General features: G+C 69.1%; 2 protein-coding genes across 3 annotated transcripts; one reads left to right on the forward strand and one right to left on the reverse strand.

Moving 5' to 3' along the window:
• Window positions 1-676: 676 nt before the first annotated feature.
• Window positions 677-5,657, reverse strand: NEMP1 (nuclear envelope integral membrane protein 1). The gene is made up of 11 exons (XM_054177338.1): window positions 5,264-5,657; window positions 4,743-4,949; window positions 4,496-4,645; window positions 4,044-4,165; window positions 3,739-3,949; window positions 3,370-3,442; window positions 3,115-3,208; window positions 2,836-2,950; window positions 2,450-2,675; window positions 2,021-2,194; window positions 677-1,754 (listed from the first exon to the last, which is right to left on the reverse strand). Exons 1-11 carry the CDS (start codon window positions 5,655-5,657, stop codon window positions 1,541-1,543), a joined length of 1,980 nt encoding a protein of 659 aa, XP_054033313.1. The 3' UTR covers window positions 677-1,540.
• A 384-nt stretch (window positions 5,658-6,041) lies between these two features.
• On the forward strand, window positions 6,042-10,920 carry NAB2 (NGFI-A binding protein 2). Of its 2 annotated transcripts, none has more exons than XM_054177392.1 (7): window positions 6,042-6,507; window positions 7,770-8,574; window positions 8,782-8,915; window positions 9,520-9,571; window positions 9,838-9,979; window positions 10,174-10,374; window positions 10,523-10,920. In XM_054177392.1, exons 1-7 carry the CDS (start codon window positions 6,365-6,367, stop codon window positions 10,615-10,617), a joined length of 1,572 nt encoding a protein of 523 aa, XP_054033367.1. In that variant the 5' UTR covers window positions 6,042-6,364; the 3' UTR covers window positions 10,618-10,920. The 2 variants fall into 2 exon arrangements, with proteins under 2 accessions (XP_054033367.1, XP_054033368.1); XM_054177393.1 differs by lacking the exon at window positions 6,042-6,507 and adding an exon at window positions 6,738-7,221.
• The last annotated feature ends 437 nt before the right edge of the window (window positions 10,921-11,357 follow it).

The following is an 11,357-nucleotide window of genomic DNA, read 5'->3' on the forward strand; positions in this document are numbered from 1 at the left end:
CAGCGGTTGGCACCACAGCCACAGAGCCCTGAGCCTCCTCGGGGGCTGTGCAGGGAGCCTGGCACCCAGGGTCTGTCCTCGAGTGTGCCCCCCCAGCACCCAGGGGGCATCTTTGAGTCCCCCCCCAGCACCATGCAGCATCCTCAGCGGAGCCAGAGCCGAGGCCAAGCCCTGGGGTGAGTGCAGGATGGACACAGGAAGCTTCTTACCTACAAAATACATCTTTATTACAAAATAAAACCAGGGGGGGGCTGCTCTCAGCACAGCAGGGACAGGAGCACAGCAGGGAGCAGGGGCAGAGAACCTGGGCCAGAACCAAACCAACAGCAGAAGCTGGAGCAGTGGTGCAGGCAAGGGTCAGGCTGGGGCAGCAGCAGCTCTGGGGGGCAGCAGAGGCAGCCCTGGGGGGCAGCAGAGGCAGCCCTGGGGGGAAGCAGCCCTGGGGGCAGCTTATTGCTTGAAAATTGCATAGACTGGGGGGGGTCTTGGCCAGCTCTGTGCCTCAGCAAGGCCACCAAGCCCCCTCCCCGGGGTGGGCACACAGAGAGGTCCCCAGCTAGCAGCAGGGTGGCAGGGACAGGCCTCATGGAACAGCAGGTTTAGGGTGGAGGGCATCAGCTCATGGTGACAGCCAGATGAGAGGCAGGGAGGAGGAAGCACATCCACACTCCTCCTCCTCCTCCTCAGCACAGAGCTGAGGGGAGATGGCAGCTTCGAGGCTGCCTTCACCTGAGCCCCAGGACATGCAGGGGGAGAGGCTGCCTGAGCCAGGCCTGCACCAGGGAGGGGGTTTTGGTATCCACACAGGAGCAAAGCTAAGGCAGAGGCACAGCCCAACCAGCTCTGGCATCTTTGGTAACAGCAGGAGGAGGAGGAGGAGGAGGAGGAGGAGGGGGAGGAGGTGCAGGTGATCACCTGCTGCTGCTCCTCCCCACAGCAGCCTGGCAGCAGGTGCTGAGCACACAGGCAGCAGTGGGGCAGGTCCAAAGTTCCTCTTGTGCACATCACCCTCCCAGGCAGGGCACAGCCTTCACTCTGCCCCCACCCCAGCAGGCAGTGCCGCACCTGGCAGAGCCAGGGGGAAGAGGAGCAACCCAAAGGTGCCCAGGGACAAGCTTGGGGTGCTCCCAGCAGCTAGCTCAGCACCCAGGCCTGAGAAGGATGTCCCTGATCCTACAACTGACACCTTGGGAGCTCACAAGCACCAAGAGCCAGGGTGGCTCCAGTTCACCTCCAGCCAGGACCCCACACAGCTCAGCACCTCGTGGGCCCCAGCTGGGACCAGCTCCCTGCACCTCTCCCCTGCCATCACCCCAGGCTGGCTGCCAGCTTTCACACCACAGCCTGCCAGGAGCTGCCTGGGGAAGAGGACAGTGACAGTCCCCCCTTGTCCTCCCAGCAGGCTCTGCCACAGGGCCCAGGGTGGGTGCCAGGAGGAGGGGCAGCAGCTCTCTGGCAAATGGAGCTTCAGGGCTCCGTGGGCAGCGGGGAGGCAGCAGCAGCTCTGCCCCTCACCCCCGTGGGTCCTGGGCAGTGGAGCTCATGCAGCACCCACATGGTTGTGGGCCAGGGAGTAACTTGTGTGATTCCTGTCAAAGAAGTCATCTCCCTTCTCCTCCTCCTCCTCCTCCTCCTCTCCATCCTCCTCAAAGAGCTGATCCTCCAGGAAGATGCCACCCAGGCCATACTCCTGCTCGTGGAGAGAGACCTCGCTGGGGGTGACGTGACTGGCACCATCCACAAACTCAGCAAACCTGGGGAGAGGCCACAGAGCACCACACTGTGCAGGGCTGCCCAGTGCCCTGGCACGTGTGGAGCCAGGGTGCAGCGCTTCAGTGCCAGCCCCTGCTGCCTTTACCCGGCCCTGCCCTGTGGCACACTGCTGCCACGCACCACGGAGCTGCCTGCACCTCCCTATCTCTGCAGCCAGAGGTGACAGCACAGAGCCTCTGCAGGCTTTCAGAGGCACCCAGAGGCACGAGCTGGCAGGCCTGGGCACGCTGCCAGGGCACCTCCTTACCTCTTGGGGGACTGGATGCGAGACACCACAGACCAGGCAGAGATCTTGGGGCTTTTGCAGTCGCTGCGGAGCTCCTCCAGGGCCCTGCGAGTCTCCACCTCCCCCTGCAGCCTGTACTCCTCCTCTGTCAGCAGGCGAGGGGGGCTGGGGCCCAGCCTGGCACTCTGCACTCTCCTGCCAGCAGAGCAGCAGCAGCTGCTGCCCAGCCAGCTGGGGCAGGATGCCCAGCACAGCGCCAGCGCCCTCCAGCCCGGGCACGAGGAGGAGCGGGGCGCTGGCCCGCGCCAAGCCCGGGGGTAAAGGGACACAGCCCCTCCTGCAGCCCCACCCCACACTGAGACCCTCCCAAGCCTGCTGACAGACTCTGCCCAGCAGCTCACCCAGGCCAGGGGGCAGGCAGGGGGAAGCAGTGGGGCCAGCTGCCCTCACCTGTAGGCGGCCAAGGCCCAGCGCAGAGGGTAGTCCAGGTTCTTGGTGCAGATGGCAGTGACCACCAGGGCCAAGGCAATGGGGTGGATCTGGATGCCTGAGTAGAGCAGCAGCAGCCCCAGCAGCTGCAGGGCCCAGGACAGGAGGTTGATGCTGCGCTCGTTCTCCAGGGGGCCGTAGCGGTAGCAGACCCCAAAGCTCACCAAGCCCACCAGCAGCAGGTAGCCTGCAGGGGAGCAGAGCATCAGGAGGCAGGCACAGACCTGGGGCCCAGCAGCTTCTGCCAGGGCTGCAAGGAAGGGGGCAGGAAAGCTTCCTGCTCTCCACCAGCTCACTGCAGAGGTCGTGCAGAGCGCTGGAGCGGAGCCCCCGGGGCTGACACCCACCCAGGAGGTACTGCCAGTAGGACTTGCAGATCTCCCTCAGGTTCTTGAAGATCAGCTGGAGCAGGTAGAGGGAAAAGGACCAACCCCCCACCATCAGGAAGTAAACAGGACTTCTCTAGAAGAGATGGGGAAATCAAGTCAGGCTGTGGGGGCAGTCCTGGCAACCTCCCCCCCTGCAAAGCCAGACCCCAGCCCAGCGTCTCGAGACCACATCCTGCAGCTCCCTCACTAGAGCCACCCTGGGGGTGTTGGAAGGGTCACTGCTGTGAGGTCTCTCACCTTGGGCATGACCTTGGACATCACATAGACCAGGACCAGCAGTGAGGCCAGCAAGCCAAAGCTAATCCCAGCTGAGTAGTAGAAGAGTTGGCTCCTGCAGGGGTGCAGAAGGTGGTTTAGAGCTCATGGATGTCTGTGCACAAACGCAAGGAGCAACCCCCCAGGGGCCTGCAGAGCCAGCCAGGCACTGCCCACCCATGCCCACCCATGCCCACCCACCCTCCTGTCCCCAGCCCACCAGCAAAGGTGACTCACCTGCTCAGCATGTCCCCACAGAAGAACAACAACAGGCCCAGGAAAGAAACCAGGAACAGCTGAGGGTCAAAGCCTGGAAAGAGAGTGAGGTCAGGCTGAGAGGAGCCCTGGCAAGAGGTCCTCCAGGTCAAGCTGCTGCCTGCCCTGTGGTCACAGCACAGGGAAGTGGCTGTGCCCGAGGCGAACCTCCAGCGAGTGCCCTCAGCTCCCCCACACCACATCCCAGCCAGCAAGCTGCTTCTCCTTACAGGTCCATTTTCCTTCCCTAGGAAGGACCAACCCAGCTGGCCCTCAGACCACTGCCCACATCCCTGCTGCCTCCTCAGGAAGCACAGCAGGGCCCAGCTCCAACCCCCAGAGCAAACCTACGTCGGAAGAGGACGATCCAGTACTCGGTGCCGGTCTCCAGCAGGTCGACCTTCAGGCAGGTTTTGTGGCTGTAGAGGTCCACATCGATGCTGGTGTCGTTCAGCTTCTCCTTCAGGAAGGAGAAGAGGACACTCCACAGGCTGAAATCCTCCAGCTCCTCCTCGCTGTCCACCTGGGTGACTCGGATCATCCGGCTGCTGTTGACCCGGATCTGCGCGGGGAGGGAAGCCGAGGGGAGCGTGGCCACGGCTGCCGGAGCAGCCTGGCCCGGACAGGGCAGGGAGGATCCTTCCCTGCCCTCTCACCTGGGTCCGTGTCCATATCTCGTGCCACTGGGGGACGTGGGTGTTGGTGTAACAGAAGCGGTGTGGGGCGCAGTACCGGGACAGGAGGCCCTCACGGAGCGGCACGATCTGATCCTCGGCACCTGCGCGGCACGGAGCAGGGCTTGGAGCTGGGCTCTGGATCCTGGCTTCACCAACACCAGGCCCCTGCTCCCAGTGCCTCACCCACCAAAACACACAGGGCCACTTCTCCTTCCCAGCGTCCCCCCAGTTGAGAGCGTTTTGGCTGGATAAAGGTAAAAGTCCCTCCGCTGCTCGCTATGGAAGATGCTCTCCGGGTCACACACAGCCCCCCTGGGTCTTTGTCACACACAGCCCCCCCCGATCCCTGCTTCTTTCTCCAGTGCCGGACCTCCTTCAGAGGCTGTGTCACCTACAGGCTGGCTAAGGGAGCCTCGATCCTCCTCACTCACTGCCTGGGGCTCGTAGCCACGGGAGGGGATCAGGTTGGTCAAGCAGGACCGACAGGTCCCCAGCTGGCTGCTCCTGCGCTCCCCCGCGGCTCGGTGCCGCCGCTTCCAGCCCGTTGTACCGCTCCGGGTCGATAGGCCGCAGCCTCGGGGCTGCTCACCCTTCACTCCGCTGTAGCCCCCACCCCCCGCCCAGTCCGCCGTCTCCTCCGTTCGGGACCCTTAACGCCGCCCCCCGCCATGACGTTACCGTCGTCGTCGCTGCTGCCGTTGCACCGTTGCCCGCCAGGTGACGTCCCACCAGCGCCCCCCAGCAGCACCGGAGGCAATACCAACAGCACCAACGCTCCCAAGAGCCGCCACGGCCGGCCCGGACCCGGTTTCATTCCTCCCGCCGCGGCCACGCCGCCGGTTTCCGCTTCCGCCCTACCAACGGCAGCCAGGGGCTCGCGGCGCGCTGCCACTCAGAAGGCGCTGACCAATCAGAGGGCTGCTCTGGCCTCTCTGGCGTCCAACCGCGGCCTGCAGCGATGACTGACAGGACCCTCAGCCTATCAGCGTAGCCAAGACAGGAAGAGGCTGTGATCTCGCGCCCGTCACTATGGTGACACCAGAAGAGGCATTTAATCCGGGGCCCGCCCAGCCCCTAGCAACCGCAAGCCCCGCCTTGCCAACGGCTCTGACAGACAAGCCTCTCAGCCTATCAGAGCAGAGGCACGGCCCTTCGAGCCGTCCAACCCCCCCCTTGACTTTCGCTTGATTGACAAGCACCTCCTCCTATCAGGAAGCGCTTTGGCATTGTTTGCATGAGGGGGGCCACGCGTGGGGGATACACAGGTCGTGCCCCTCCGGCCCCCAGCTCCCCACTGCTGCACCGGGCGCAGGGCCGCCCGGTCCCCCCGGCCCGGGCTCCACATAATCGGTACCCACAGTCCTGCCCGTTCCCCACGGCCCCGCGCTCCACGACCCCACCCGGGGCAGAGCTCCGCCGTGCCGGTGCCGTACGTGGGCCTGGGGCCAGAAGACTTTCGCCGGCCGAGCCGCCGAGCCCCACGTGCCTCCGGGAGGAACGGGGCAACCCGGAGTGCGTTCCGTGGGACCAGGGCGACCCCCAGCAGCTTTGAGTAGGGGCAGATTCAGCATCCCACGGACTCGCTGGCTCCATGCCCTCCGCGGCCCTGCACACGATGCCGCTCAGTTCCCCCCGGTTCCCCCAGCTCCGGGAACGCTGGCAGCGGGCGCCAGGACGGCGGGTGCGCCGTGGGCCCGTGGGCGGCGAGCGGGCTAGGGCGCCACCCCCCCCCCCCCCCCGCCTCCCCCCGGGGCCGTGGGCGGTGGAGCCGGGAAGCGGCGGGGCCGTGGGCGGAGGATGTGCGTCAGCCGGGGGCAGCACCGGGCCTGGGAACGGCCCCGCCGCGCCGGACGCCTTGGTCGTGGCGGGGGGGCTGTGGTGTGCGTGAATGGGGTCGACCGGGCAGGGCTTGGGGGTACTAAGGCAGGACACTCACGTCGGGGACGGTGCCCTGGGAGGGGGAGCCCCGGCTGCCCCCCGCCAGCCCCGGGGACGTGCCCCGGGCCCCATCACGGTCTCCCCCCGCCGGGCAGGATGGTGCGGGGGCGGCTGGACCCACGCCAGGCGCCCGGCCGCGGTATAAATAGCGCTGAGCCACGCAGGGGTGGGGGCCGTGACCCTCCCGTGGGGCCCGGAGGTGCTCTCGGTGTGGGGCTCCTGCTGCGGGTGGGGGGGCTTCAGCGTGTCGCACCCCCAGCCCGAGAAAGCTCTGGTGCCGCTGTTCTGGGGCAAGGCTGCGCTGCGGGGGTGTTCGCCCTGAAGCCAATCGACGGCAGCCCCTGTCTGTGCTGAGCCGCAAGATGCCAGCCCTCCGCAGGGGGCTGTGCTCCCGCGACCATGCCGGGATAACGGCGACAGCGGTGCCCCGGCAGCATCGCCGAGCCTCGCCGGGTTGCTACAGGAACCGGAGATGCTGCGAGCGCAGCCCGCGGGATCCCAGCTGGTGAGGGAGGTGCGGGGGGGGATTTAGTCCTGCACTCCCTAGGAGACCGTGGGGGACCCGTGGGCACGGGCCCGGGGCCTGGGTGGCCACGCCAGCAACGACCACCCAGTAACTGCGAGTCCAGCCCGCGGTCTGCACCGGCGGCGGGGCGCGGCGACCCGCGTCCTCCCCGCCCGTACTAGGGGCGAGGTCCTACCTTCCTCCACGGCCTCGCGTGTCCTCCCCAACCACCACCTCAGCCCTGTTCCCGCTGCCCCTCCTCCCCTCTCCCCGGGCTGCAGGACCCCCAGTACCACCATGCAGGGCACCGGTCCCAGCTCCCGGTGTCGCTGCGCCTCCCGCCCCGGGGGGACGAGGGGGTAACTGGTGCCACCGCCCCCCCCATCCCCCCACTCCGCGCTCCCTCCCCCCAACCGCGGCCGCCCGCGCTGCGCTCGGCGGGGGCGGCAGCCGCGGGATCCGCCCCCGGGGCCTCCCACGCCGCGGCGGAGCCGGGGCCGCTGCTATTTCACGGTACCGCCCGTGTGGGCGGCGCGCAGAAGCGGCGCGGCGCGGCGGAGCGAAAGCGCCCGGTCCGGCCGCGGGACCCCCGAGCCCCGCCGGGACCTCCCCCCTCCCCCCCACCGGACCCCCGGCCCAGCGGCGGAGCACGGTCCCGGAGCCCCCGCCGGTTCTTCCCCTCCCCTCCCTGGCCAAGGGCGGCACCAGCCGGCGGTGAGCGAGCGGGGGGCGGCGGGCGGGGATGAAGGGTCCGAGGGGGACCGTGGAGGGACATAGCACCGGATGGGGTTCGGGGCAGCGCGGGGCGCCGATCAGGGCGGGGGGCATGGAGGTGGGTGGCACCGGTGGGACCGGGACAGCAGCACATCCCCGGCACCGAGCCGTCGAGGATGGGGAGGGCTGGGGCAGCCCCGGGCGGGCGGGGGGCTGACTGGGGGGAGTGGGGGGGGGAAGAGGGCGGAGCTGGACACGGCAGCGGGATAGGAGGAGGGGAAGAAGGGGAGCCCCACTCGTGTCTGCGCCGTGTCCGAGGGAGCTGCCGCCGCGGGTTCTGTCTCAGCGCGGGTGGACCTGGGCGCCCCCTGGGGTATCAGAACCCTGAGACACCCCACGTCCCCCCACTCCTCGGGGGACAGCCCCCTGCCCTGTGCCCCCGGGCCAAAGGTTGGGGAGGGGGCTTCTCCTGCGCGTCCGTCTGTCCCCTGCGGTAACGCTGTCGGTGCCCTGCTGTGATGCCATCCCTCGGTCCGTCTGTCCCGCAGGCTCGCCATGGCCCTGCCCCGCACGCTGGGCGAGCTGCAGCTGTACCGGGTGCTGCAGCGTGCCAACCTGCTGGGCTACTACGAGACCTTCATCCAGCAAGGGGGGGACGACGTTCAGCAGCTCTGCGAGGCGGGCGAGGAGGAGTTCCTGGAGATCATGGCGCTGGTGGGCATGGCCACCAAGCCCCTGCACGTCCGCCGCCTCCAGAAGGCCCTACGCGAGTGGGCATCCAACCCGGGGCTCTTCAGCCAGCCGGTCTCGGCCGTGCCCGTCAGCAGCATTCCCCTCTTCAAGCTCTCTGAGGCCGGTGGGCGCAAGGCGCTCAGCAACGGGCACGCCAGCCCTGGCGAGGCCGCGGGCAAAGGGGCCGGTGGCACCGGGACGCCCCCAGCCCGCAGCCCCACGGAGCCTGGGGAGAAGCTGTCGCCGTCGGCGCTGCCGCCGTGGCCCGGGAGGAGCACCCCCGAGTCAGAGGGTGGTGGGGATGAGGAGCCAGGGGGTCCCCCCTTCTCCCCGGGCGGGAGCGGTGGCGAGCAGCCGGCGGGCACGGAGGTGCTGGAACCGGAGCTGGTGCGGACGGTGGTGGAGAGCGTGGAGCGCCTGCTGCAGAGCTGCCCCCGGGGTGGTGAGGCCGAGCTGCGGGCACTGATGAAGCTCAACAAGAAGCTGGCCAAGGCCGTGGGGCACATCTTCCAGCTGGAGGACGGTGACCGGCACAAGGAGGAGGAGATCCGCCGGCACAGTGCCATCTACGGCCGCGGCGATGCCCGGCGCCGCGAGGGCAAGCAGCTCACCCTCCACGAGGTGGGCAGCGCGGCGGGGGCCACGCCGGGGGGGGGGGGGGAGGTCGGAGCGGGACAGGTTCTGGACCGGGGAGGAGGTTGGGGTAGGGGCACCGGCATGGAGTGGGCAAGAACTGGGGGATGCTGCCGTTTGGCGGCTCGGAGCAGACGCTGTGGCGTCCCGTGGGTGCTGCCCCCGGCCCCGCTCACGCGTGGTCTCCGCCCCCAGCTCATCATCAACGAGGCGGCCGCGCAGTTCTGCCTGCGGGACAACTCTCTGCTGCTGCGCCGCGTGGAGCTCTTCTCGCTGTCGCGGCAGGTGGCCCGGGAGAGCTCCTACCTGTCCTCGCTGAAGGTGGCCAGGTGAGCCCGGGCCTGGCAGAGCCTCTCCTCACGGCCCAGGGGGTCGTGTGTGTACGGCGGGAGGGCCCCTGGCTGGCACCCCCCCCTCTGCACCCCCGGAGGCTGCGCCACAGCCTGGCGCTTCTGGACCCAAAGTTCCCTTTGCCCTCGCGTGGGATGTTTTCTGCCTGACCTCGGAGGTGTGGGACGTGGAGGGGATGGATGCCAGGCGCTGGGTGGGGTGCTAGGCGCTGGGAGGGGTGTCTGGCACTAAGGGAGATGCCAGTCAATAACGGGGATGCTGCTGGGGCTGCCCTGTCCCTTCCCCTCCTCCCCCCAAGCTCCTGCCCACGGGGTGCTGAGCCCGGGCTGCCTTTTCCCTTCGCTCTCCAGCTGCTTCCCCCTTTTGCCACCCCCGGCTCCATCTGTGCCAAAGCCTCGATCTGCGCCGTCCCGCGGCACCGCCCTGCCTGGGCGGCCGCCCACACTCTGCACGGCGGCTGGCACTGCCCCGTAGCGTGGCAGGAGACCAGGAGGGCCATGCCCATCGAGGGGCCTCTGTGCGGGCACCCCCACGCCTGACGCAGCCCCTTCTGCCCCCCTCCCCCTCCTCTCCCTGGCACAGGGCACATCCCGAGGAGACCGGAGCTACCGTGGCCAAGCGACTCAAGCAGGAGGTGGGTGCCCACCCAGGGGTGCTGAGCGGGGGTGGGTGGGTGCTGGTGTGCACACCTGTGAGCGCGGGTGGCTGCTTGCCCACGCGCGGGTGGGTTGGTGCAGTGTGCCTGGGGCTGCCCATGCTGGCTTGGACTGGCAGCGAGGGGCACTGGGGGTGGTGCTGTGAGTGCAGCCTGTGGGCTTCCTGGGGGTGGGCAGTGCAGGGTCCCCTGGCATGATGGGTCCCATCCAGGGTGTCTTGTGCTCACCCACACTCTCCTGGCAGGCAGGAGAGCAGAGCCGCCCCGAGCTGTTGCCGCTGCCGGTGGGGCCGGTGGGACCGGAGCCCCTCGGTGGCGCATACCGAGCCGGGCTCGATGAGGACACCGGGAGCCTCTCCGGGGAGAGCCTCGATGGCCACTTGCAGGGTGAGTCAGTCGCGGGGGGAGGCTCCGTTTCCGGAGTGCCTATGGGGGTCTCTTCCTTTTCTGGGGGGCTTGTGGGGGTCCCTTCCGTTCTTGGGGTGCCTCGAGGGGTCCCTTCCCGGGGATGCCTGCGGGCAAGCAGTGGCCGGACGCGCTCCGTAGCCCCTCGGTGCTGACTCTCGCCCTTCTCTCCGCAGCGGCGGGGGGCTGTCCCCGGTTGACCCCCCCACCCGTGGCAGCCCCTGACGTGGCTCTCGGCCTCCCCCCGCACGGGCTCTGGAGTCGCCACATCCTGCAGCAGACGCTGATGGACGAGGGGCTGCGCCTGGCCCGCTTGGTCTCACACGAACGCGTGGGGAGGCTCAGCCCCTGCCTGCCCGGGAAGCCCCCGGCGCCAGGTGAGCTGCCCGGGGGGCTTGCCACGGCCAGGGCAGTGGATGCCAACCCACGGCGGTCCCAACCGTGGCGTGGTCCCAACGGCGCCGCTGCCCTCTCCCCATGGAAGCGGCGCCTTGATGCCAACCCCTGCCTCTTCTCTCCCCACAGAGTTCGAGGATGGGCTGGCAGAAAGGGGTCCTCCTGCCCCCCCGGAACCCCCCCGCAGCACCATCAAGGTGGAGCAGGAGACCAGCCGCCAGTGAGGCCCCTACAGCCCCCTCCCCTCATCCTCCCTCCCCCCATTAACGAAGCAATAACGTGCTGGGGGAACGGGTGCCAGCGGCGCGGCGGTGCTCCGGGTGCGGGGAGCCGGTGAGGGCTTGGCCATGGGCCCCCCCCCCTCCTCTCAGGGGTCCCGACCCCTCCCGCACCGACGCTCTGGTTACCTCAGCCGCGGCGGGACGCGTTCCCCGCAGCAGCAATACCCTGGTCCCCGCCAGGCTCTGGGCACCCCCCCCCCCCCGGGGCTGGGAAGCCCTCGATGGACTCAAACCCAATGTACAGCTCCCCCCTCGCCCCCCATCCTGTTGTGTGTGCGTGTGTGCCCCCCTCCCAAAATCTCAGCCCCCCCCCCCCCCCCTCCCCCCCCCCCGCAGGGACAGCCGCTGCGCCACGTGCGGCACCGCGTGCTCCCGCGTCACCGCCGCCACCCACGCCGGGCACACGGTGCCAGCGCCCCCCCCCCCCCCCGCCCCCCCCCGCGCACGCCCCCGCAGCGCCCACGCTGCAGCCGCCAGCTTCAACCCACCCCCCACCACCCCCACCACCCCCCGCCCCAAATCCCTGCGGCCCCGGCGAGTCGCATCCTGCGCACGCAGCAACGACCCCCTCCCCTCCCCGCCCCCCCCCCCCCCCCCCGCCCCCCAATCCCTGCAGCGCCCTGCAGCATTAGAGCTGTAAATACCACCCCCCCCCCCCGCCGCCCCCCACCCCTGCACGCCCC

This window comes from Dryobates pubescens, chromosome 40 (genome assembly GCF_014839835.1).
Source record: "Dryobates pubescens isolate bDryPub1 chromosome 40, bDryPub1.pri, whole genome shotgun sequence".
NCBI classification, from domain to species: domain Eukaryota; kingdom Metazoa; phylum Chordata; class Aves; order Piciformes; family Picidae; genus Dryobates; species Dryobates pubescens.

What these genes read in the sequence shown, in the direction of transcription:
- NEMP1 (XM_054177338.1), bottom strand. Translation starts at nt 5,657, where the DNA reads ATGGAGCCAGCGAGTCCGTGGGATGCTGAATCTGCCCCTACTCAAAGC. An exon ending in TGTCCAAGGTCATGCCCAAG is followed by an intron (nt 2,951 to 3,114) that starts GTGAGAGACCTC and finishes CATCTCTTCTAG; the next exon opens with AGAAGTCCTGTTTACTTCCT. An exon ending in CGCATCCAGTCCCCCAAGAG is followed by an intron (nt 1,755 to 2,020) that starts GTAAGGAGGTGC and finishes GCCTCTCCCCAG; the next exon opens with GTTTGCTGAGTTTGTGGATG.
- NAB2 (XM_054177392.1), top strand. Translation starts at nt 6,365, where the DNA reads ATGCCAGCCCTCCGCAGGGGGCTGTGCTCCCGCGACCATGCCGGGATA. An exon ending in AGCAGCTCACCCTCCACGAG is followed by an intron (nt 8,575 to 8,781) that starts GTGGGCAGCGCG and finishes CTCCGCCCCCAG; the next exon opens with CTCATCATCAACGAGGCGGC. An exon ending in CCAAGCGACTCAAGCAGGAG is followed by an intron (nt 9,572 to 9,837) that starts GTGGGTGCCCAC and finishes CTCTCCTGGCAG; the next exon opens with GCAGGAGAGCAGAGCCGCCC.